This window comes from Macrobrachium rosenbergii, chromosome 25, assembly GCF_040412425.1.
Source record: "Macrobrachium rosenbergii isolate ZJJX-2024 chromosome 25, ASM4041242v1, whole genome shotgun sequence".
In the NCBI taxonomy this organism is placed as follows: Eukaryota; Metazoa; Arthropoda; class Malacostraca; order Decapoda; family Palaemonidae; genus Macrobrachium; species Macrobrachium rosenbergii.
In genome coordinates this window covers 45,110,672-45,134,212 of record NC_089765.1, presented here as the reverse complement: position 1 = coordinate 45,134,212, position 23,541 = coordinate 45,110,672, and the positions used below count along the sequence as shown (strand labels likewise).

Here is a 23,541-nt window from a genome sequence, read left to right as displayed (position 1 = left end):
CTACTGGTGCAGGCGAAGGGAACATCTATTTCTGAAAACCCTTCTTGTAAGCAGAAGGTTTCGGATCCGAGGAAGAAGCAGGACTTTTGGAGGAAAAGCGGACCTTCTTCGGAGATCTTACAGGAGACTTGGAACACGTACGCTTAGCCGGCGATGACATTCTGGACCCCTTAGGCGATCTGGCACTCTGAGCTGCTACTCGAATCATGGCCTGTTGCAACTCAACTGCCGATGTTGAAGAAACAAAGTTCACCATGGCAGAAACATCTTCCTCCCTAAACAGACTGTTGCTGAGCACAAAGGGAGCCCTCAACAGAACCCTCTTGTGGATATCTGGATTATGGGGAGGCAGATGGTTCAAAAAGAAATCCCTCCTCTTCTTCCCAAAGAACGTCGTACAGCCTGCAGAAATGTTCGCCTGGTAAACCAAACCCATCGACACAGAAGTGATGAGGATATCAAATAAGGTCAGATACAAAGGAGTATACCCATCCTGCTTAAGGAACCCCATCAATCCGGACAACATCCACACAGAGTGGGACAAGGCCTCTGATTGGCTGCAAAAAGTGTCCTCTATGATACAAGCCTCTCTAGCAGTAACAGATACCAGGCGATTCGAAGAGAGAACCTGAGATAGAAAAGCCTCCAACGATTCGATGAGAGGAACCCTGACACCCGCAGAAGAGTTACCCGCAACCCTATAAAACCCCTTCCGAATAGGAAGCAGGGTTGAATCCTGCCTAACCGACCCTATCAAAGCCGCTAACCTATTGTCTGCCTCCCTCAATGTCTGCTCGACACGGCCAAACCAGACTAGATTCTTTGATGAATGAGCAACTACTGGTTTTGTCGCATATAACGACTCGAACATTGCTTGATTCAGTTGTGTTCTCATTGGCTGAAGGAAAACTAACCTCTGGTACCGGATCCTCTTCTTCACATGAACAATCCTTATCGGACCGTTCTGACTGAACTGGAACAGGAAATGAGACAGGCTGATCCCTAACAAATGCCGAACTTGACAATCCAGAACATGATACACCTGGGTGAGCGAGACGGACACCTGAAGAATCAGTCGTGAACACACTGGATGCAACTGAAATAGGTGCGCAAACCCTGCACCCTCCAACAATGATGACGCAACACCTGGGCCGGTCACACCTGGACGGACAACGCCCAATCCTGAGAGCGAAGAGGCCGCGACACCCGAACCATGCAAACCCGGATTCATCAGAGCCACATGAGAATGGGAATCCGGAACAGAAGATCCGCTGGATAAGGAAGAAGGGGGAAAAGGTCCTTGATGACCTGGAATCAACCCCGAACCTACATTGCCTGCCTTAGCTGGAGGAACAGAGAAACCTGTGGAAAAAGTTGAGAAAGAAGAAACCGGAGGGAAGAAGGAAGAAGCCACACAGGGAGTAACCACCGGAGCCCCTGACGACGACGTTGGACAGGTGAAGAACATACCAACTTGACCGGAACTCAAAGGAGTTTCGATGGGGAAGTTACGAGGTACCGAAACCAAGGTAACAGAGGAAGACAAATTACCAGCCATCCTAGCTAACGGAGCGATTGCAGAAACTATTGGTAGCGAAACACTGAATGCGGGGGCAGGCACACCACCAACTGCTGCAGCAACTAGATCGGAAGCCTGAGAAACTCCAGTATGGGAATCGCCGAAGATGGCACAGAAGACAAGTCCGCTAAAGAGAAAGAGCAATGGAAGAAGGTTTGGAAGCAATGGGGGAAAGGGAAAACTCTGAAGTCAAAGAAGAGGCTATAGATTTTAAGGAAAGAAAATAGACTGATTCTGTTCCCCCCCTGATAATCTTGAAAGACATCATTTGCAAATTCAGGAAGGTTCTTTAAGACATGGTCATAGATATTAGAAAACCCAAGATTAAAACAATGTCTAACTAATGACCTGTAACCCTCAGAGAGACCCAACAAATTAGCATTATATTCTGCAATATTTAGAGCCCAATCGACAGAATTACCATCACTGCAAGACGAAAGAAGTTTGTTCCCTGAAGGAAAAGGAACCTTCGAAGAAGGGGTATTCTCCAAAATTTCCGAACCCGACAAACTAGCAACCAAATCTGAACCATCCTCCATGGATCTAGCAACCTTTTGTTGCAGAGAGCCTGCTGCCGGAAATAAACCAGCCGCTAGATCTAACAAAGATGCCGAAACCCTTAACCACACCTGAACCCAAAGAAGATTGCACCTTCAACTTCTCTTCCTGACTAATTCCTAAAGCACTATCCCTACTTGTCTGAGTCATGTCTAATTCTAAATTCACCTTTGAACTTACGCTTTTAGAGGGAAGGGGGAAATCTGCTGCTAACACTGCCTGCTCCGCGTCGGGGGAGCCCAGCAGATCCTACCTTCAAGGTTTGCGGTTCTCAATGACCCCTGGCACCCGTTAGGGCTGGTTCTGGAACAGGCAGGGGAGCTGAAAGAGAACGATTAGATTATATTTCCATAAAACTACTGTTCTGATCCTTCATTTCAGTTAATTTTGTCATGAAGCCAGAAAATAAGCTAGACATACTAGGTGACAATTTATCCTCTAATTTTCTGAATAATTCAGATTCTATAGCTTCCTTATCAAAAACCTATGCCTCTACTGCTGATTCTGACCTATGCTTACTCTTTGAAGCCAAAGATTTCCTATGCTTTACATAATCTTCCATTTGCTCTACCGACCATGACCTACATTCGTCACATCTTAGAGAGACATTACATTGTACCTATCTACATGCTATGCAAAGAGAATGTCTGTCATGCTTGAGGGTACTCATCCTACGCTTGTAGGCTGTGCATGATCAATGAGCTGCAGCATCCCCAGCAGTAGAAAGCTTGGTTGTAACAGCTGTAGCAGAAGTGGAAGCAGCGGCGCTATCCGATGGAGGCGTCTTCCTGACTAATTTTTCCATTTCCAAGTCCAAAGTTCAGCCAAAGTCCAAGACGGGGGAGAACATCCAAAATCAGACAAAATAGTACAATCCAGGAGAAAGGGCAAAAATACGGTCCAAGTCGTTATAAAAAAAAAAAAAAAAAATTTATATGGGGGTCGGGCTAAAGACCAAAGAGTTCTCCTGATGCAGGAAACATCTAAGCAGCACGGCGAACAAAAAGCAATTGGGGATCTCGGCCTCACTCGGCCGGGACTTGCAGCAGCATTGCCAACGGTACTTCAGGTAACTCACTTGACACGATTTTCCTTTACGCGTTGGTAATGCTGACAGTTAATTACCCACTTAGTGGGTAAAGAAATTATGGGGATATAGTTCGGGCTGGTCAGTGACCAGGGCTAATTCAGGTGTTCAGGGAGTGTATTGCAATTTGTTAATTTTATTTGTTATCTTATGGTATACAGTTAACCCAGGATGGATTGAGCCTGAGTGTGAAGTAAAACAGGGTTGGGGAGGTGGACGGATTGCGCCTGAGTGTGAAACAATATTACGCAACACCGATATGGTAAGAATTGGGCGAGACAGAGGTGCCAATACTTCTATATGCTATAAATTCACTAATGGCAACTTTTATACTGACCCGAGAGTCATACCAGTGTTGCCACAGACGTCTTTCCAGCCATCAGTAATGCTTGTGACTTGAAGGAGGAAAGAACTGGCTCTCTCTCTCTCACGAGTCTTTTTGTAAATTTGCTTATAAATATACGAAGGGGTTGCTGTTGTTTTTTTTTTTTGTCTTTTACGATAGTATGTCGGTTGTAAATGTAATTTTACAAAGAAAATTGCAAAGAAATATTAGAAAAAGCATGTAAAAGTAAAAAAAAAAAGTTACTGAATCTTCCTTCTCGTAAATTTACGTGAATATTTTTCAAAAAATATGCAAAAAATTTGTTACTGCTTTTATTTCTTATCTGTTTTGATATTGTGTGAGCAGTAATAATAATTTTACAAAATACAATAAATTTAATTATTAGAAAAAACATTCATAAGTTGGTAAACTTTATGATTGTCTTGTAAATGAGGCCCCACAAGGGGTTGCAAATAGTCATTTTCAACTTCTCGTGGAAGGCAGGGAAAATTTTTTAGAATTTTTTTATTTATACAGCGTAAATGTACGTGCCATTCTCTTTCCATTGATGTTAATTTTTTTTTATTTTACCAACCTCAAAGTTTCCCTAGTCTGGGGGGCTGCACATTGATAAATTATGCCGTCCCTTAAGGGTTAATGACATAATGTGTTTTTGTGTATTAAGCAATTGTCTTTCATGTACTTAAGGTGGGAAGTGTATCCTTTATTAAGCCTTATCTTGTTTTGCTTCTTTATAATTATATTCCTGTTAGAGCTATTTATCTTACTTTTATACATTACTTTAAGTGCTCTAAGTGTAGTATTTAGCAATACATCTTTATTTTTGAAATCCTGTGTATCTTACTGATATTCCAGGCTATGTAAGTTAATTCTACTACTGTACTGTATTTTCAAAGTACTATATGAACAAGTGTTCACAAGTAGCAGGTCTGTTTCCTAGGAATGTCTTTCAGTAAGCATAATAAATTTACTGTTAGTTTTTGCAGTTATCTTTACTAAAGCTACAAAGAAGATATCATTATTGGAACTGAGAATTAATAAATATTTTTTCTGTGAGATAAAAATTGTATATACAGTACAGTACTAATAAATACACAACATACCTTTGAGCTTCAACAATGACTGCACTAATGCTCCTCCTCTAATCATTCTTTCAAGCAAACTTTATTGAAATAAGACTGCTAATTTACATTTACTTAGCTTCTAAGAGTAAAATAATCCAACTTCAGTTAGACAAGATTTTCTATTGTTTATCCTGTTTTTATAATTTTTTATGATCAGAAGTTTTTACAGCAGATTGCATTATTTCCTTAGGAAACTGCATGGTACACAGAATTCACACAAGATGAAAAGATGTGATTAAAATATACATGAGAAAATGTTCTGATTTTACTCAGTATGCTAGAAAATACAGTCGACCCAAGGTATCTCCAGGGGATGCGTACCACTAATCCCCGCAAATAGCTAATATCCGCGAATACTTAAAACCCCTCTAAAAATGCTTATAACTGCCTATTTTACTAGTTTTATCACAAAAAGTGCATTTAGTCACAAAAATAATTTGTCAATATTTCTCTAAGAAAAATCCTGCAAACAGGTGAATTTTCCATGAATATGTATATTTGTTCCATAGAGAAATCCGTGAATAGGTGAGTCCACGAATCCAGAGCCGCCAATAGGCGGGGGTTGACTGTAAACCATATATAATTTTTTAGTTTACTACAGTAATACCTCGATCTTACGCACTTCGAGTTGCATGAATTCACAAAGCACGAACTTTTCACTGGAGCCTAAATAACTGGCATACTGTACACAATTTTTTCACAGAGGTGACATTTGCAAAATCCTTGGAAAAACCCTGCAGAAGTGGTTGTTTAATTTTTGAAGTAATTATAAGTTACCATGCTTTTGTGTAAAATTGGTATGAAAAATTTGTATTATTTTCATTTCTGTACATAAATACTGTATGATACTAGCATACTTTACTTAAAATACAGTAAAATCAATCAAAATCACATAACAGCTGTTGATGTAAACATTCTCTCTCTCTCTCTCTTGGTACTTTAATATTTGCTTTGACATATGAGTTGTATTTTATTTTCTATCTCACTGAGATATGAGAGAGATTTTTATGCATATGTATATTTATTTGTTTTGTATACTATAGTTTTATACATAAACGTGATGTTACTTTGTTATTAATTTTTTCATATTTTCCATGCTAAAATTACAGCTTTTTGCATTTCTATGGTAAATTATTTAATTTTTTAAATGAATACATATGGATTCCCAGTCTTTTCTCCACCCTGACAGTCAATTATCTTGACATATTGACATCTTGACCATGCGAAGGGGACAAATGTTGTCCACTGATGGTTACTTAAAATACCACTACAGAAGGATAATGAAAAATCTCTCTCCTTCCTTCATAAATCATGAATCTCCATCTTTTGATATCTAACATAAGAATAACTTCTCCCTCTCTCTTTCCAAAGTTATTCTCTCTTTCTCTGTCATAAATCATGAATAATTCCACTCCCTTGATATTTAATGTATGAACAAGGCTCCCCTCTCTCTCACACACGCTATTCTCTCTATCTCTGTAATAATTCATGAATAATTTCACTCTCTTGATATTTAATGTAAGGACAGCCCCCATCTCTCTCTCTCTCTCTCTCTCTCTCTCTCTCTCTCTCTCTCTCTCTCTCTCTCTCTCTCTCTCTCTCTCTCTCTCTCTCTCGGTACTGTAATGAAATATGAATTACAGTACGGCATTAAGCTAACTTTTAAATGAAATTAAAGTGCTTTGGGAGCGTGATTTTGTCATATTTAGGGTTTAAACTCTAAAAATAAGCATTTACTGATGTATTAGCATTTTTAGTGACCATACCCAACTTACGTGAATTCCCGCCTTACATGAGGGGTTCTGGAACCTAACTTCAAGTAAGTTTGAGGTATTACTGCATACTAATTAAGAAAACGTTAAACTCTGTAGTCAGATTATCACCATCCACCCTTAACAGTAAATACTGAACACAAGCCTGAAATATTTGGATAATTTTTTATCTTCAAAAACTGAAGTCCGAGACTTTGTCTAATTCTATATTTATAGAACCAAGTGCTTTACCAACAAATGGAAATGAGTTTGTCAAAACTGAAGAGTATGAAACCAATTCAGTCAGTACCAAATCCCATTCTTATACAGATAAACCTACCTTTCATCCCATTACATACCTCAAAGTCTGTCATCTTTCTATTAGTCTCTGCTTCAATTGCTAACAGCAGCTTTAAATCATGTGGGGTCACTAATGTAACTGCCTGTCCTTTTCTTCCTGCTCTTGCTGTTCTACCAACACGATGTATGTATGTTTTTGGAAGATTGGGTATTTTGTGGTTGATGACCATAGCTACCTGGAATTCACAATCCTTAGTAAATGAGCTGTGTGGGGCATCAGTGGATCAGATGGATGTGTGGTGAGGAGAGACAGGGGTGAGGTGGGACTGGGAAAGAAGATGCAAGGAATAGAAACAGATGGAGAAAGTTGACTCAAGCAGCCGACCCTGCTATACAGTGGGACCGATAAGGTCGAAAGAAGTAGTAAATGAGCTGATGAACTGGATTTATTACAACATGGCTACAATATTTATAAATAATCCATTACTTTACAACTGCCTCTTGTTCACTGACACAACCTTTCAGACTCAAAAGAAGAATAAGAAGAAGAAGAAGAAGAAGAGAGAGACAATCACTACAATTACCATGTTTGCTGGAGTATTAAGACACAATTTTTAATTTTTAAATGTATCAAAAAACTGCCCTGCATCCAACGCAGGCCGTATTATGGATGGGAGACTGAGCGCCGTAGGCTAGGCAGCAGGCACAAAAGTTGTTGCTAATAATAAAGCACTGAAGAACAAGGTTAATCATTCCAGTAAATTGTGTTACTAAAACTAAAATATTGAAAACAAGCTGAATTATCAGTCTGGTATCACAAACTTGCAAAAAATTGCTTACGATATGTCGGCAGTCAGCCGATATGTCGGCAGTCAGCCTATAAGAGAAGTTCATGTCATCTCATGGTACCTCCCTCTCAAGCATACATAACCCACACCTGATATGTCTTACATTATGTAAGGACTGCTTTATCTTTGGGAAGCATTTATTTATTCTCTAAGTAAAAAAAAATTCATCGGCCTATCATCCATTTGCATTGAGTGGGTGAGAACAAAGTCATAGAGTAGCCTGGTGGCCTGTTACGGTAACACATATATAAACAACTATACAGCTGAACTGAGAGGAGGTAATAAGAGTTTGGGTGAGGTTTCCCATAAAAGGGATTTTGACAAAGGAAAAATCTATTTCTGAGGGAGGCCCTGTGTCACCCAGTGAAATATCCATCCAGCACATATTTCTAGGTAAATTCTTTGTTAAATATACCAGAGAAAAAAGCTATCAGGAATGCTGGGGTTACTACCCCCAGATCGATCATCTATAATAAAATAGACGTCGGTATAGGTAAGGGTGAGTGATTGTTGTCACTGCCACAGGACCGCACTCTTAAGATATCCCAATGACAAAACCCCGGAATGTGGGGAGCTGATCCAGCGCCCATACTCACCCGCCTGCCAACCGACGACCCCAGCGCCATCTGAACTCATTCCAGGCTAGCACCCCCCCACAAGCTTGGTATGCCTACTCGGGGAGGGAAACCTAGATCCTGGGGGGGTCACCGGGTGACACAGGGCCTCCCTCAGAAATAGATTTTTCCTTTGTCAAAATCCCTTTTCTGAGCTCGTCCCTGTGTCAGCCGGTGAAATCATAACAGAGAATCATACCAAGTCTTGGTGAAAGTCTAAAAGTGACAAACATTTAGGTGATCATGTATAAAAACACCATTATTAAAAATAGTTTTAATTATCCCCAAAATATAATTAAATACTATAGGTATAGCAGAACAACTGAGTTATGACTAGGGATATAATTTATACTATAATAAAGGACATGAGAATCAACTATGTACATCATTAATACTATAGTGGCGAGGTACTGACACTAAATAAATGACAAAACTTATAAGGGTACCTCCGGCCTTAAAACTAAATCACAGTGAGTATAACATATCACACACTTAAAAACTAACACCGCAAGATTGTACATTATAATATTAGGAGCCAGGCTGTGAGGCATGTGTGGTCCAGGAGAAAATGGCAGGGCAAATAAATGAGGCAAGCGGGCGGGGGGGAAAGGATAGGGATTAAAGGTTAATTTAAGGTGGAGGGATAATGCTCCCTACAGCCACCGCAGGGAATTTCAGAGCTTCCAGTGATTTCAGATAGTGGCGTTTAAACACTGATGGAGATTTCCAGCCCGTGTACTTCTTCAGCTCAGCGAAATTCATATTATGAAAATAATAAGTAGAGGTAGCCACCGCTCGGATATCATGAACCTTAGGGACTGAATCCGGGTTAGCTTGCTTAATAAAGTACAGGATTTGTTGTCTTAAAGCCTTTAAAGAAAGTGTTCCACCTTTTTCCCTGATAAAAAGAGGACCAGACAAACACTGAGAAGTTCTTTGTAAGTAGACCCTCAAGGTAGCGACTGGGCATAAGGACAGGTCTTGTGGAAGAGGGACAACCTTCCAGGGGGACCACCTATCCTGAGGGTCTTCGTTTTTTGCTAAGAATCTTTGATCTGGGGAAAGCAGAACTTCTCCTGACGGGAGGAAATCTACGTGATTGACACCTCTAGAGAGAGCAAACAGTTCTGAAATTCTGGCACCTGAAGCTAGACTAATTAGGAACAAGGTCTTCCTTAACAGATTTAAATAAGAACATTGATCGTTATTAATTTCTGAGGCTAATTTTAGAACATCATTAAGAAACCAGGAAACCGTATGTGGAAAGGTCACTGGTCTCAAACGAGCGCATGCTCTAGGAATGGACGAAAAGTATGAATCTGTTAAATCAATCTTAAAGCCATGCAAAAACACCTTTTTCAAAGCTGATTTTGCTGTGGTTATGGTGGCTGGAGCCAGACCCTTTTCAAACAGTGACCTAAAGAATGATATTGCCAAATTGGCACTTATGATTTGGGCTTCAGATTCCTTTAAAAAGGATGCCAACTTTTTAACTGCTGAATCATACTGTCTGAGGGTAGAATCTCTTTTATCTGATCCAAGAAAGAATCTCTTTTATCTGATTCAAGAAACAGAGTATTAATGGGATCAATATCCGCCCCTCTCTGAGTGGCGAATTTCATAAAGTCTATAAAGCCAGGGCATTCAGAATTCTTGAGGAAGCTGACACAGTCCTTGTTTGCACTATTTGAGTCAGCTGTGGCTTGGGTATCTGATGACACCGTAACTTGAGCTCCAAAAGAAGAGGGAACCAATTGCTCTTCGGCCAGTTGGGAGCTACCAAGGTCACTTGGCCTTCGAATGACCTGAGCTTGTGTAACACCTTTATCAGTAGGTTTATTGGCGGAAACAGATATATTTTCTGCCAATTGTTCCAGTCTATGGACATTGCATCCGTGGCGTGAGCTTGAGGGTCCAGGTTGGGAGCAACATAACAAGGGAGTTTGTGATTGCTCTCCGTGGCAAACAAGTCCACCTGAAGGCCCGGAACCTGACGGCGGATCCATTCGAAAGAAGCCTTGTCCAGGGACCATTCTGACTCCAGCGGAGTTGTTCTGGACAGGAGTCTGCAATAACATTCGGACTCCTGCTAGATGGGTAGCTGACAGGTGCCAGCCGTGTTTCTCCGCTATTGAGAAGATGGCTATCATCACTTGGTTTATCCGGCTTGATTTGGAACCCCCTCTGTTTATGCAATGTACTACTACCGCGCTGTCCAACACCAGCCTGATATGAACCTGGTTGGCGGGGCGAAGTTTTTTCAGGGTTAAAAACACTGCCATCGCTTCCAAAATGTTTATATGGAAATGACAGAACATTGTGGACCATGTACCCTGTACCTTTTCTTTTGGTGAGTATCCTCCCAGCCGCTTAACGAAGCGTCTGTGTGGATTATTAGAGCTGGAGGGGGGAATTGAAGGGGAACTGACTTTGAGAGACCCTTGACTGTGGACCACGGCCGGAGTCTTTTCCTTAGCACTTGAGGAGCTAATGACACCTTGTCCCTGAGTTTGATATTGGCTCGTCTTCGCCACACTCTGTTTATGTCTTTCAGCTTTGCTTTTAGGAGCAGGTCTGTTACAGATGCGAACTGAAGAGAACCCAAGATTCTTTCTTGCGTTCTGCGAGAGGCTTTCCTGTTTTTGAGGAATTGCCTGGTGGCTTTGGCTATCTCCCTTCGTTTGGCTGGTGGAATAGACAGTTTGTGCGAGACCAGGTCCCACTGGATACCTAGCCACTGAAATCAAGCCTCCGGAGTTAGGCGGGACTTCGCCCTGTTTATCTGAAAGCCTAAGGATTCCAGAAACTCGATCACTATGGCCATAGCTCCCCGGCACTCCTCGACGTTGGATGCCCAAATTATCCAATCGTCCAGGTATGCAGCTAGCGATATTCCCCGGGACCGTAACTGTTGTACTACCATTTCCGCCAGCTTCGTAAAGATTCTGGGTGCTATGTTGAGCCCGAATGGCATGACCCGGAACGAGTAGGCCTGTTTCCCCAGTCTGAAACCTAGGAAGGGAGAGAAGTTCCACGCAATCGGGACGTGATAATATGCGTCTGAAAGATCTATAGAGGTGGTGACGGCTCCACGAGGAAGTAGAGTCCGTACCTGCGCAATTGTAAACATGCGAAATTTGTCGCATTGTATATAAAGATTGAGACGCGACAGATCCAGGATTACTCTTTGTTGACTGGAGTCTTTCTTGGGAACATTGAACAGCCTGCCTTGAAATTTCAGGTGTCTCACTTTCTTTATGGCCCTCTTTAGGAGTAATTCCGTCGCAAAGTCCCGCAGAGCTTTGGAGGACGGTTGATGAAATCTGATCAAAGGGGGAGGGCCCTTGATCCAGCTCCAGCCCAAACCTTTGGAGACTATACTGTGGGCCCATGGACTGAAGGTCCACCGGTCCCTGAACAGATAAAGTCTGCCGCCCACCTGATCGTTCTCACTGGGAGGGTGCAGGCTTGCCTCCTCTACTGCGGCCTCCTCTTCCCCGGGAGAGGGATCGCAAGGCAGCCTTGCCTCTGAAGGAGGCTCTCGCTCTAGTCCCCCTTGCGCTCCTGTTAAGACCCCGAAACGACCCCTGGCCCTCATAGGAAGGGTTAAATACAGGAGACGTTACGAAGGAAGGAGCGGCAAGAGAGTGCTGAGCTGGCTGCACCAGCACGAACTGTTGGGGTTGGGCCTTCGAGGTAGATGACTGGCAAACTGTCGAGACAGGTACAGCCTGGACAACAGCCTGCTGGTGTTGTCTCCTGTGCTTCCTGTATCTCTTACCAGGTCTACTCTGAGGGCCGACGGACTCGGGGGTCTTCCGCTTAAAGGCGGGGATACCCCAGCGGGAGCGCAGACTCTGATTTGCCCTGGTTGCCTCCGCCAGGACATTATTGACTTCTTCCGGGAAGATATTAGCCTCCCAGAAGGAACTTTTCATGAGCTTATTAGGCTCATGTCTGATGGTAGCGTCGGTGAAGATGTATTTGCGGCAATTCATCCGCGCTACCATGAAGTCAAACAAGTCCGCCTGAAATCCCGCCAATAGGGACTTCGTTAGGACTTGGAAGAGTTGCTCCTCCGCGAACGTCACAGCAGTTGCTTCCGCCAGGCACAGTGAGTTCAGTGATCGGCTCAGCCGACACCTAGCCTCAAACTCTGCTTTCAGGAGAGCCTCCGGCAATTTGGGAAGCTGTTCGCTGAATAGGTTAGATGCACACTCCGGGTCCAGCTTACCCGAAGTAAAAGTGGTCGGGGCATCTTTCCAAAATTCATCGTCTCTGGGGAAGATCAAAGAGGTGGGATCAGTCTCCCGGAGCTGAGGCAACGGCTTACCCTCCAAGCATACCTGGGCCGTCGCGAGGGCTACCTTAGTCATGCAGGGGGTCGGGATCTTGTCACCCAAAGAGAACATTGTGAAGTTGCCCTTGAAGGGGGTCAACTTCGTGTTCTCCGCCTGCCACTCATTAAAGGAGCGCATCAAGGTAGACTGCGCCTGGTCCCTTGGGAAGATTACTGTCTCCTTCGGGACCTTGTCCGACCTTACCCAAGCTTCCTCTGTCAGCCTGGCAAAGCCTGGGTAGGGGGACAGCAGATCAGGAGGAAAGAATTCCAACTCCTTGAGTCTGCGCGTGCCTAGACCCTCGATCGTTAGGGTATCTTCATGCCGGGGAGCATGAAGGGCAAAACGCCATGGATTTCCCTTGTCAAATGGAGGGAGGGAGGAGGCATCCGGAATGGGATAATGCACAGTGGACCCACCGGAGCGCATGAACCTGGAGAGCATACTCTCCTGGCTCTGCAGCCTCTCCGTAAGCTTACTCAGCTTAGCATCAACCTCCGTGGAAAATCTTTGCAAGAGCATCCCTGCAAACGCCTCCGGGTCAAAGGCAGGCTGGCGAGGAGGGCTAGCCTTAGCTGCTCTCAAACTCGCACCCTTAGCTGAGGGAGTGGCCTTGCCTGCGGAAGCCACCGGACTATCATCCCGTGGCTTCACCGGAGACAAGGGGGTTGCTTTGTGGGAAGTCGCGGACTTATAGCCCTTCGCCTTCCAAGTCAACTTAGGGACAGTGGATTGCGCCCCGTCCCTCAAGAGAGAAGACTTATGAAATCCCTGAAAGGAAGAAGCAGTGGAAGAAGGGGAATCAAAAAGGGAGCCCGCCCCCACTGCCTCATTTACCTCCCCACCTACCTCCTGGTCCTGTTCCGTATTCATAGGCTCCAGGTCGAGATCTATGGCGCTACTTCCTCCGACACCGCCGCGTAGAGGCTGGTCCCTGGAGAGGCTGGGTTTCTACCTGGATCTGCTCGATGACAGGAGCAGCGACTACCGCAGGGACAGCCGCTGAGATCCGGCGCCGGGTAGAGTAAGTTCGGATGTTCTCGTCGAGAACATACGGTTTCCCCGACGGAACATTTCTCCCAAACCCAGTCACCCAGGCTCGAAGAGAACCCAAGGCGTCGCTCCGGGAAGCTTCGTCGGCCTGGAAGAGAGGAGGGACTCAACGACCGAGCACTTGGTGAGAGATATATAAGCCATATACTAAGCCCATAACGTAAATAAAACAAGTGAGGATACCAGGTAAACTAAAGGCAGTAACTATAAGCTTACCGACTCGTCCTGGACACGCTCGTAAAGAGCGAAGCAAACCTCACAACCGTCCGGGTGCCACACGATGAGGTCATCCAGCCGGACTGCACAGCCCGCATGGGAGCGACAGACGACGTGCCCATAGGGCTGGTGCAGCACTGCAGAGCACCCGGGCTCCTCACAGCGAACAGTCTGTAAGTGTAAAATGGTATATGAACCTACTAATTTAAGGGACCTTAAACTATAGTAGGTATTGGAGTATGTTAAAATAATTTATACCGGACCCGCCGGAGCATTCCGGCGGGATGATAAAAGGGATTTTGACGAAGGAAAAATCTATTTCTGGAGAGGGGACCGTGTCACCCGGTGAAAAAGTCCATTCAGCACTTATTTCTAGGTAATTCCGTTGCTAGATACCAGAGAAAGCTAAATGAAATGCTGGAGTTACTACCCCGGAGCGAGCTCCATCAGATGGAGTCGTGTATGGAAAAGGGTGAACTACAAAAACACGGAACCTTATCCTATAGAGATCCCAAAGTCAAAAGTCCCACAGGGAGGTGCCGTTACAAACCCATGCACCACTCGCGGACAGCACACAAAACACCGCTAGCCGCATTCCATGAAAGCATCACCCCACCAGAATGATGTTTACTTTGGGAGGGACATGACACATGATGGAGGTGGGTCACGGGTGACACGGTCCCCTCTCCAGAAATAGATTTTCCTTCGTCAAAATCCCTTTTCTGGATCGGGTCCCGTGTCAGCCGGTGAAAAATTAACAGAGAAATAAATATCATTCTTAAACTAAAGAGATAATAATTCTAAGGGGAACAGAAGACTGAAGGTCCAAAAAGAAATTTTTTAATCACTAGTAACAATAACAATAATGTACAAAAGAAACTGATGTTAGCTTAAAATTAACATGACAATATGAAAAATATACATAAACAAAATAACTATACAATATTGAAAACCTTGTAACTTAAATGTGTCATTTAGACAAACACATAGATAACACAGCCAGGTGAGAAGTCAAGGCAAGCCTGACTGAAATGACCGTAAGGGGATAACTGAGGCAGTGGAGGAGGAAATGACTAGGAATCAGAAAGGGAACCAGAGGGAGGAACAACGTTCCCTGCCGCGACTGCTGAGAATTTAAGAGCTTCTAAGGATTTCAAATAGTGACGTTTGAAAACCAAGGGTGACTTCCAACCGGTGTACCTGGTAAGATCCGTGAAATTCATGTAATGAAAGTAATTAATGGAGGTGGCCACAGCTCTAATATCATGAACTCTTGGGACTGAGTCAGGTTAGCCTGCTTGATAAAGTAAAGGATCTGTTGTCTAATAGCAGACATAGAGAGATTACCCCCTCCTTCCCTGATAAAGAGAGGCCCAGAAGAGATGTGAGAGGACCTGTCTAAATAAGCCCTCAAAGTATGAACTGGGCACAGGGACAGGTCTTGAGGCAGGGGAGAATTTTCCAAGGCTACCACCTATGCTGCGGATCTTCATTTTTGGCCAGGAAGGTAGGGAGAGGAATCAGCAAAACCTCCCTGATGGAAGGAAGTCGACGTGGTTGGGTTCCCTAGAGAGTGCAGACAGCTCTGAAATTCTAGCACCCGAAGCTAGGCTAACTAAGAACAACGTTTTCCTCAACAAGGAAAGGTAGGGGCAAGACTGATTATCGATATCTGAGGCTCACTTCAACACGTCATTTAAAAACCAGGAAACTGTATGTGGACGGATTACTGGCCTCAGACGTGCACATGCTTTAGGGATGGAAGAAAAGTAAGGGTCTGTGAGGTCAATTTTGAAACCATACAAGAACACTTTTTCCGTAAAGCCGACTTGACTGTAGTAACAGTACTAGCGGCTAAACCCTTCTCAAACAATGATCTAAAAAAGGAGATTGCTAAATTTATGGTCATTACTGTAGCCTCAGATTCTCTCAAAAAGAGTGCTAGTTTCTTAATTGCTGAGTCGTACTGACGAAGAGTGGAGACCCGCTTATCTGATTCCAAGAACATGGTATTGACAGGATCAACGTTAGCATCCCTTTGAGCCATAAACTTCATAAAGTCCACAAAGCCAGGGCATTTTGGATTTTTGAGGAAGCTGACACAGTCTGAGTTTGTACTACTTGTGTTAGTTTCGGACTGGGGATTCGGATGTGGCGAAGTTTCAGTTCTAGTAGAAGAGGAAACCAGCTGCTCTTTGGCCAGTAGGGAGCCACTAGAGCTACTTGACCCTTGAACGTCCTCAGTTTGTGAAGGACCTTTAACAACAAGTTCACTGGAGGGAACAGATAGATCACCTTCCACCTGTTCCAATCCAATGACATTGCATCTGTGAAAAGAGCTTGAGGGTCCAGGTTGGGAGCTACGTAATGAGGGAGCTTGTTGTTGAGCTTGGTTGCGAACAAATCTACCTCCAGACCCGGAACTTGTTTGCAGATCCAATTGAACAAGCCCCTGTCTAGGGACCACTCCGACTCGAGGGGAGTTGTCCTGGAGAGAGAATCTGCTACGACGTTCCGGACCCCTGCAAGATGGGTGGCAGATAGGTGCCACTTGTTCTTGCATGCCAAGGAGAAAAGTGCAATCATTACCTGGTTGATCCTGCTCGATTTTGAACCTCCCCTGTTTATGCAGTGGACTACCGTGGCGCTGTCCAGAACCAGTCTTATGTGAATCTTCTTGGGGAAGAAGCTTCTTCAAGGTAAGGAAGACCGCCATGGCCTCCAGAACGTTTATATGGAACTGGCGGAACATGAGGGACCAAGTCCCTTGTACTTCTTGGTGTTGAGAATATCCTCCCCACCCGCTTAGGGAGGCGTCTGTGTGGATAACCAACGCCGGAGGAGGAAATTGAAGGGGACTGACTTGGACAGGCTCTTGACAGTCGACCAAGGCCGGAGTCGCTTCTTCAAGATGTGAGGATCAGAGACACCTTGTCCCTGAGACTGATATTTGCCCGACTCCACCACACTCTGTTGATATCTTTCAGTTTCACTTTCAGCAACAGGTCTGTCACGAAGCGAACTGAAGGAGCCCAAGACTCGTTCTTGGGTCCGCCGAGAGGCCCTTTTGGATTTGAGAAACTGTCTGGTTGCTCTGGCTATCTCCTTCCTCTTGGGAGGAGGAAGAGAGAGCTTGTGAGAATTCAGATCCCACTGGATTCCTAGCCATTGAAAACAACTGCTCGGAACCAGGCGGGACTTCTCCCTGTTTACACGAAAGCCCAAGGATTCTAGAAAGTCGACCACCACGGATGTAACTCTCCGGCATTCCTCGACGCTGGATGCCCAGATGATCCAGTCGTCGAGATACGCGGCCAGCGTAATCCCTTGAGACCGAGTTGCTGTACGACCGTGTCTGTCAACTTGGTAAAAATCCTTGGGGCTATGTTGAGGCCGAAAGGCATCACCTTGAAGGAATATGCCTGTCTTCGAGCCTGAACCCCAGAAAGGGGGAGAACCTTCTCGCAACCGGGACGTGATAATAGGCGTCGGAAAGATCTAGAGAGGTGGTTACGGCTCCACGGGGCAGTAGGGTCGAACTTGGGAGACAGTAAGCATCCGAAACTTGTCGCAACGAATGTAGGAATTCAGACGGGACAAGTCCAGAATTACTCTCCGTTTGTCGGAACCCTTCTTGGGAACACTGAAGAGCCTGCCTTGGAACTTCAGAGTCCTCACTTTCCTTATAGCCTGTTTCTGTAGGAGATCCTCCACAAAGTCCTCGAGATCCTTGGTCGTAGCCTGATAAAACTTGACTGGTGGAGGGGGATTGTCGATCCAACTCCAGCCTAGGCCCTTGGAAACTATACTCTGAGCCCAGAGACAGAAGGTCCACCGAGCTCGAAAATGGTACAGCCTCCCGCCCACAGGATGTATGTCATCGGTCCTGTGTTTGCTTCCCCCCTCTGGAGCCTCTATCTCCCCTGTTCCTGGGAGAGGAGCGGGGGGCTCCCCTTCCCCTAGCGAAGCCACGGGGCTTATTGCCTCTGGTTGATTGTCTGGAGCAAAATTTCCCCTGACTTCCATATGCAGGATTGAAAGCTGGGGAGGAGACATAGGAGGGAGCAGCCAAAGACTGATGTGCCGGGTTTACCAGGACATACTGAGGCGGAGGATGGGAGGAAGAGGTCGAAGGCTGACTTTGTAAAGGAACCTGAACCAAGGACTGAGCTGGAAGACGTTTGAAGTGTTTAAATTTCTTACTGGACTTTGTGGGAGGGCTGGCAAGATCAGACTGTTTCCTTTTATAGGGCAGACCCCAACGGGAACAGAGACTCTGATTGACCCTAGCTGCCTCAGATAAGACTGCATCAACTTCTTCTTGTGGGAAAAGATTAGCTCCCCAGATCGAACTCTTAAGAAGCTTATTTGGTTCATGCCGAACTGTGGCTGCTGAAAAGATGTGCTTCCGGCAGGCCAGTCGGGCAGTCATAAAGTCAAACAGGTCTTGTTGAAAACTTCGCCAAGAGAGATTTCGTCAAGACCTGGAATAATGGATCTTCCTATAAACCAAAGAAGTTGCTTCCGCTAAAGCCAAAGAGTTCAAAGACCTGGCGAGCCTTTCCTTAGTATCAGCCTCTGTTTTCAAGAGCGTCTCCGGGATCTTAGGAGCTGCTCACTGAACAGATCAGAGGCGCAGTCTGGGTCAAGCCGAGTCACCGTAGAACGTATTAGGGGCTCCCTTCCAGAATTCGGTGCCTCCGGGAAAGAGAGATGTCGGGTCCGTCTCTCGGAGATGAGGAAGGGTTTACCTTGAAGCAAGCCTGACTAGTCAGGAGGCCACTTTCGAAGTGCAAGGGAGAAGGAGAACATCACTGAGAGTGAACATAGTGAACACTCCCTTAGCTGGTGTAAGCTTAGTGTTCTCTGCTTGCCACTCCGTAAGGGTCCTCATCAAAGACGACTGGGCTTGGTCCCTAGGATAGATGACCGTCTCCTTAGGGACTTTATCAGACCTGTTCCAAACCTCTCCCTTCAGCCTGGCAAAACCAGTGTAGGGAGATGTCAGGTCCGGAGGATAGAACTCCAACTCTTCCACTCTCCTCGTGCCCAAACCCTCTATGGTAAGAGTACCTTCGTACTCGGGAGCATAAAGGGCGAGATGCCAAGGATTCCCTAGATCAAAGGGAGGGAGAGTGGAAGGGTCAGGAACAGAATGAGATCTAGAACGAGAACCTTGTTGTGATTCCACCTTCTTCGAAAGAGACTGAAAAGAAGAAGCAAGACCAGACAGCTTGCTGTCTACCCTCGCGTCGATCTTCTCAAACCTCGCGTCGATTCTTTCCAGGAATTGTTCAAAGAAATGAAACGTATCCAAAGAAGGAGGAGGGGGAACTACCTGACGTGACTGAGGCTCCGCTTGGGACCCGGAAGGGGAGGCTGTACTCGTCGACGAACGGGGCCGTCGCCCGATGCCGCGCCGGAGGGACCCCATATCGGCCTGCGGAGTAGGTAAGGTTTTCTTTTTAACGGACTTCACCTTCGGGGCAATAGACCCAGACGTGCCCGAGAAGCCTTTAAAAGAAGCAACAGAGGAAGAAGGAGAGCTAAACAGTGGAGAACCTGCCTCACTTATCCCTTACCTGCTTGATGCTCCGGGATAATGCTCGGAGACTCAAGGCGAGATCGAGTTCCGCCGCGTCTTCTGGAGCGCCGCCGCTCAGAGCCGAACCGTCTGGAGAGGGCTGGGTCAACTCGAATCCCGGCAATCAACGGAGCAGCAACCTCGTCGGTGACAGAAGCTGTGATCCAAGCGCCGGGAAAAAGGACATTACAAATGTCCTTCGAGAGTATGTAGGGATTGCCAGCTCCTACGCTGCACCCAAAGCCGCTAACCCAGACTTTAAGGGCCTGAAGCGAAGCATCACGAGACTTGCGGTCAGCCTGCCGGAAGAAAAACATTATTTGCGGTTTACCGAAGGCGGAGGGAATCGATAAAATGTAAACATTATAGTTGGCTAAGAAGGAAAGATGCATGATCACCTACCGAATCATCGATAGCCTGCTCGTAAAGAGCGTAGCAAACATCACATCCGTCAGGGTGCCAAACAATAAGATCCCCTACGTGGACCACACATCCGGGGTGAGACCGACAAACTTCGTGGCCGCTGGCCTGATGGAGGGCTGCGGAGCACCCTTCTTCTTGGCAGCGTACCACCTGTAAGAGTATGAGATTATGAGTACACTGTGTAAGGTGCCGGAGTAGTGTGCCGGAGCAACACAGTATTAAACAAAGCCGTGAAACCAGCCGGAATGATCCGGGAGGTAACCGGGTAAAAAATCTCATACAAACAAAACAAAATAAATAATAAATAAAACAAAATAAATTTACCGGAACTAGCCGGAGTAACATGCCTTAAAGTAAGTGACGGATACAAAATGAAATGAAATGGGAAGGTTAAACTGTCCGGAGAAAGCGCATTCCCGGCAACTAAAAATAATATGAAACTAGCGATAACGGAAGACCGATAAACGCTAGAACCGCCGGAGCGGGAGGCAAGGAATGCGCTCCGATAGAAGACAGTAGTTAGCTAAGGGGAGGGAACGTCAAAAGCCCAACACGAAGACAGTCAGGCGGAAAGCTCTAACTGGCAACGAAGAAGGGACTGAACCGGAGTGTCGCCAAATTAAACGACACGCCGGAGAAGACGTATGAAGGGGAGGAATGAAAACCCCGGAGGAAGAACCGAAAAAGAACGACCAGAGAGTGGGAATGCACAATCCGGGCGTTCCGTGTCCTCCCGCCCACTCACTGACAGAGTCGTTACCCAGCAAACGCGAGAGAAGCAGGAGAGGAACAGGAACAACCTCCTCCATGGGGGGACAGGGAGATAAGGATGGCCAAAGATGGTGGACGGGAGAGGGGGAAGCCCTCCCGGCCACCAACAGTCCCAGGAGGGAGAGTAAATAGGTAAAGTCACGAACCGTACCAAGGAGAGGCCAAACAATGCAGAGGAAGGGGGCACAGGCTATAGGCTAAAAGGAAGGAATGCTCTCATTAAACCTGGATAAGTTAACAAGATTGAAAACAAATCAAGGGGAAGAGAGAGCACTCAGGAGGAGGAGGGGGAAAAGGATGGGTCGACATAACCAAAAACTGGAACTAACCTTAAGTAAATACCAAACTAGGGTAGGCTACATGAAGCCCCTCGCTATCCCAGCTTAACCAAGAGGCTCATTAGCCTACACTAAAAGTCAAACAGGGAAAGGGAAGCAACATGAGATCCTCGCTATTTCAGCTTAAACGAGAGGCTTATTAGCCTACGCAAAAAGCCGAAACAGGGGAAGGGAACATAAAAGGAGAAGACCCTAGTAAAACTTAAGGAAAGCGCCGCATTGGAAAATACGAACACAAAACCTTATGAAGGGCATGTGAACGAAAAGAATGAACGACCACCCCCCCCCACTTTTTTCATGGAAAAAAGGGGGGCAATAGCCCCAAAAAGGAAATCCAAAGCTAACACCAACCCATAAAAAAGGATAAAATAAAAACATAACAAAACAAAACAAGAGGAGGACCATACCCAACACGATGTGGACGTGAAGGGAAATGGCCGCCTCGTAACAAAAGAAATATCCATAATAATCCTCAAATATCAAATGCATCCGAACACTGGGTTAAAGATAAAACAAAAAAACTTAAAAGTACTAACGTAAATAAAATTCCCAGAAGCTAAGAGAAGAGAAGGGCAAAAATAAGGCATGTTAATGAATTGATAAAAGGCGAATAGGCTCGAGGGGGAAGCCCGACGCCTAAACACCAGCCCTCATCTCGAAGCAAAGGGAAACAAACGTTAATCAATCAAAATCACTAATTAGACCTCATGAAAAGGAAAATGATCCTAAACACGAAGAGGAACCGTGAGAAAGATCGAAAAACAGGGCGACCCAAGATCACGAACCACGCATGGAGGTCACGTGAGGCCGCGAGAGGAGATCGAGACGGGCGTTATAAATCCCTTTAATTATTAAACTAAAGGGAAATAAGGAGCCTCAATCGCCTCAACTAAAAAACGAAATACTGGTACTCAACTTAGGTGACGAAAGACCTTGTGAGGAAGCCATAATGATGCAAAAAGGCACAAGATAAAAAGCACAACGAAAAAAACGTGTGACCGAAGGTGCTTGCTGAAATGGAATGCGGCTAGCGGTGTTTTGTGTGCTGTCCGCGAGTGGTGCATGGGTTTGTAATTGGCACCTCCCTGTGGGACTTTTGACTTTGGGATCTCTATAGGATAAGGTTCCGTGTTTTTGTAGTTCACCCTTTTCCATACACGACTCCATCTGATGGAGCTCGCTCTGGGGGTAGTAACTCCAGCATTTCATTTAGCTTTCTCTGGTATCTAGCAACGGAATTACCTAGAAATAAGTGCTGAATGGACTTTTTCACCGGCTGACACGGGACCCGATCCAGAAATTAGAGCAAAACATGACCACACTAAATCAAGGAGCGCCAGAGACAGTTTGGCGGAGCAAGACCTTAATCTAGGATCATGCAACTCTTAATTGTGAATCTATTTAAAGAATAAATACTGCCGGAGCCCGGCAGCAGGCCTTAGTTTATACCAGATCCACCGAAGCATTCCGGTGGGGTAATAAGCTAGAGTAAAACATGATATATACTAAATTAAGGAACGCCGGTCAACGGAGAAGGATCTTAATCTAGGATCATGCATAAATTATAACGGCACAAAGTAACTGGTTAACAATATAGGATAACAGTACACTGTAGGTCGCCGTGTTCCGGCGCAGACCCCTCCGGGATCCCGTACCTCCGACACTTGGTTACAGCGGGGAAGGCGGGGTAAATCATTACCACCAGTCATTACGCAGCTAGAGAGCTAGGTGTGACTAAAGCCAACCCACTGAAGACCAAAACCACCGGAGCGGTAACCGGTACAAAGGCAACGGGAGGGCCGGGGACGGCGGAGCGGAATTAGCGAGCAAGTGTTTGAACCCTGAAAGTGATCGGAGTTCAGCTCGATCCACAGGAGAGCGAACCAACGAAACACTAGCCGAGCGGATGACACCAGGACGGGGCCCAGGAGGGTGGGTGACTCTCGACTGGGAACCAGACCAGTCCCCCTCGGGGTGACAATCGGAGAGACCGACGTCCCGCACGCGAGGAGATGACATACCACTGGCAAGACAGGGGGGGGGGAAGGTTTGTACAGTACTTGGAAAGTGGGACCGAGTTTTGTTTTTAACAGGGCGGGGGATACCCCCATACACTGACTATAACTCCCCGCGGGGTGCCGAAACGGACGTATCAACTACCTATTCGTAGGGAGACTCATGACACTCACCGAAGTACTAGGGAAGGATAGGGTAACAGCATTATTCTAAGGCAATCACCAAACTCTCACCCTCCTCTTAAAGGCGCAGCCCAGACAATCGGGGAGGAGAGAAGGAAGAGGGAGAGGGTTGAAAGGGAGAGAAATTCCTGTAACGTAGTCCAACCAACAACTGACCCATAGGGTAGAAGGGCAATGCTTGAAGAAGATTCCCCATATTGTTTTTCTTCTCTCTCTCCCTCACCAGAGGGAGGAGGGAACAGGGGTTTCAGATACTCCAGCAAACCCAAAAACAAGCGGTAAGGCGGATGGAACAACAAACAGGAACTCCCTCGACCAGCCTACCCCTCCCTCCCCTGCTCAAGCGACATAGTCGGGAGAGATGGGAGCTAAGACAATGCAAAACCTAACCTGAATAGCCTAACCCACCGA

At 45.7% G+C, this 23,541-nt stretch overlaps 1 protein-coding gene across 3 annotated transcripts in view; it reads right to left on the bottom strand.

Moving 5' to 3' along the window:
• Positions 1 to 23,541, bottom strand: part of Dbp45A (putative ATP-dependent RNA helicase Dbp45A) — a 186,875-nt gene that overhangs the window by 65,327 nt on the left and 98,007 nt on the right. For 2 of the 3 annotated variants that reach the window (XM_067127554.1, XM_067127555.1), the window contains exon 7: positions 6,805 to 6,981. The exons of the other annotated variant lie outside the window; for it this stretch is intronic. In XM_067127554.1, the coding sequence (XP_066983655.1) occupies positions 6,805 to 6,981 (177 nt within the window). The remainder of the gene's footprint in view (positions 1 to 6,804; positions 6,982 to 23,541) is intronic. 3 annotated transcript variants of the gene reach the window in all.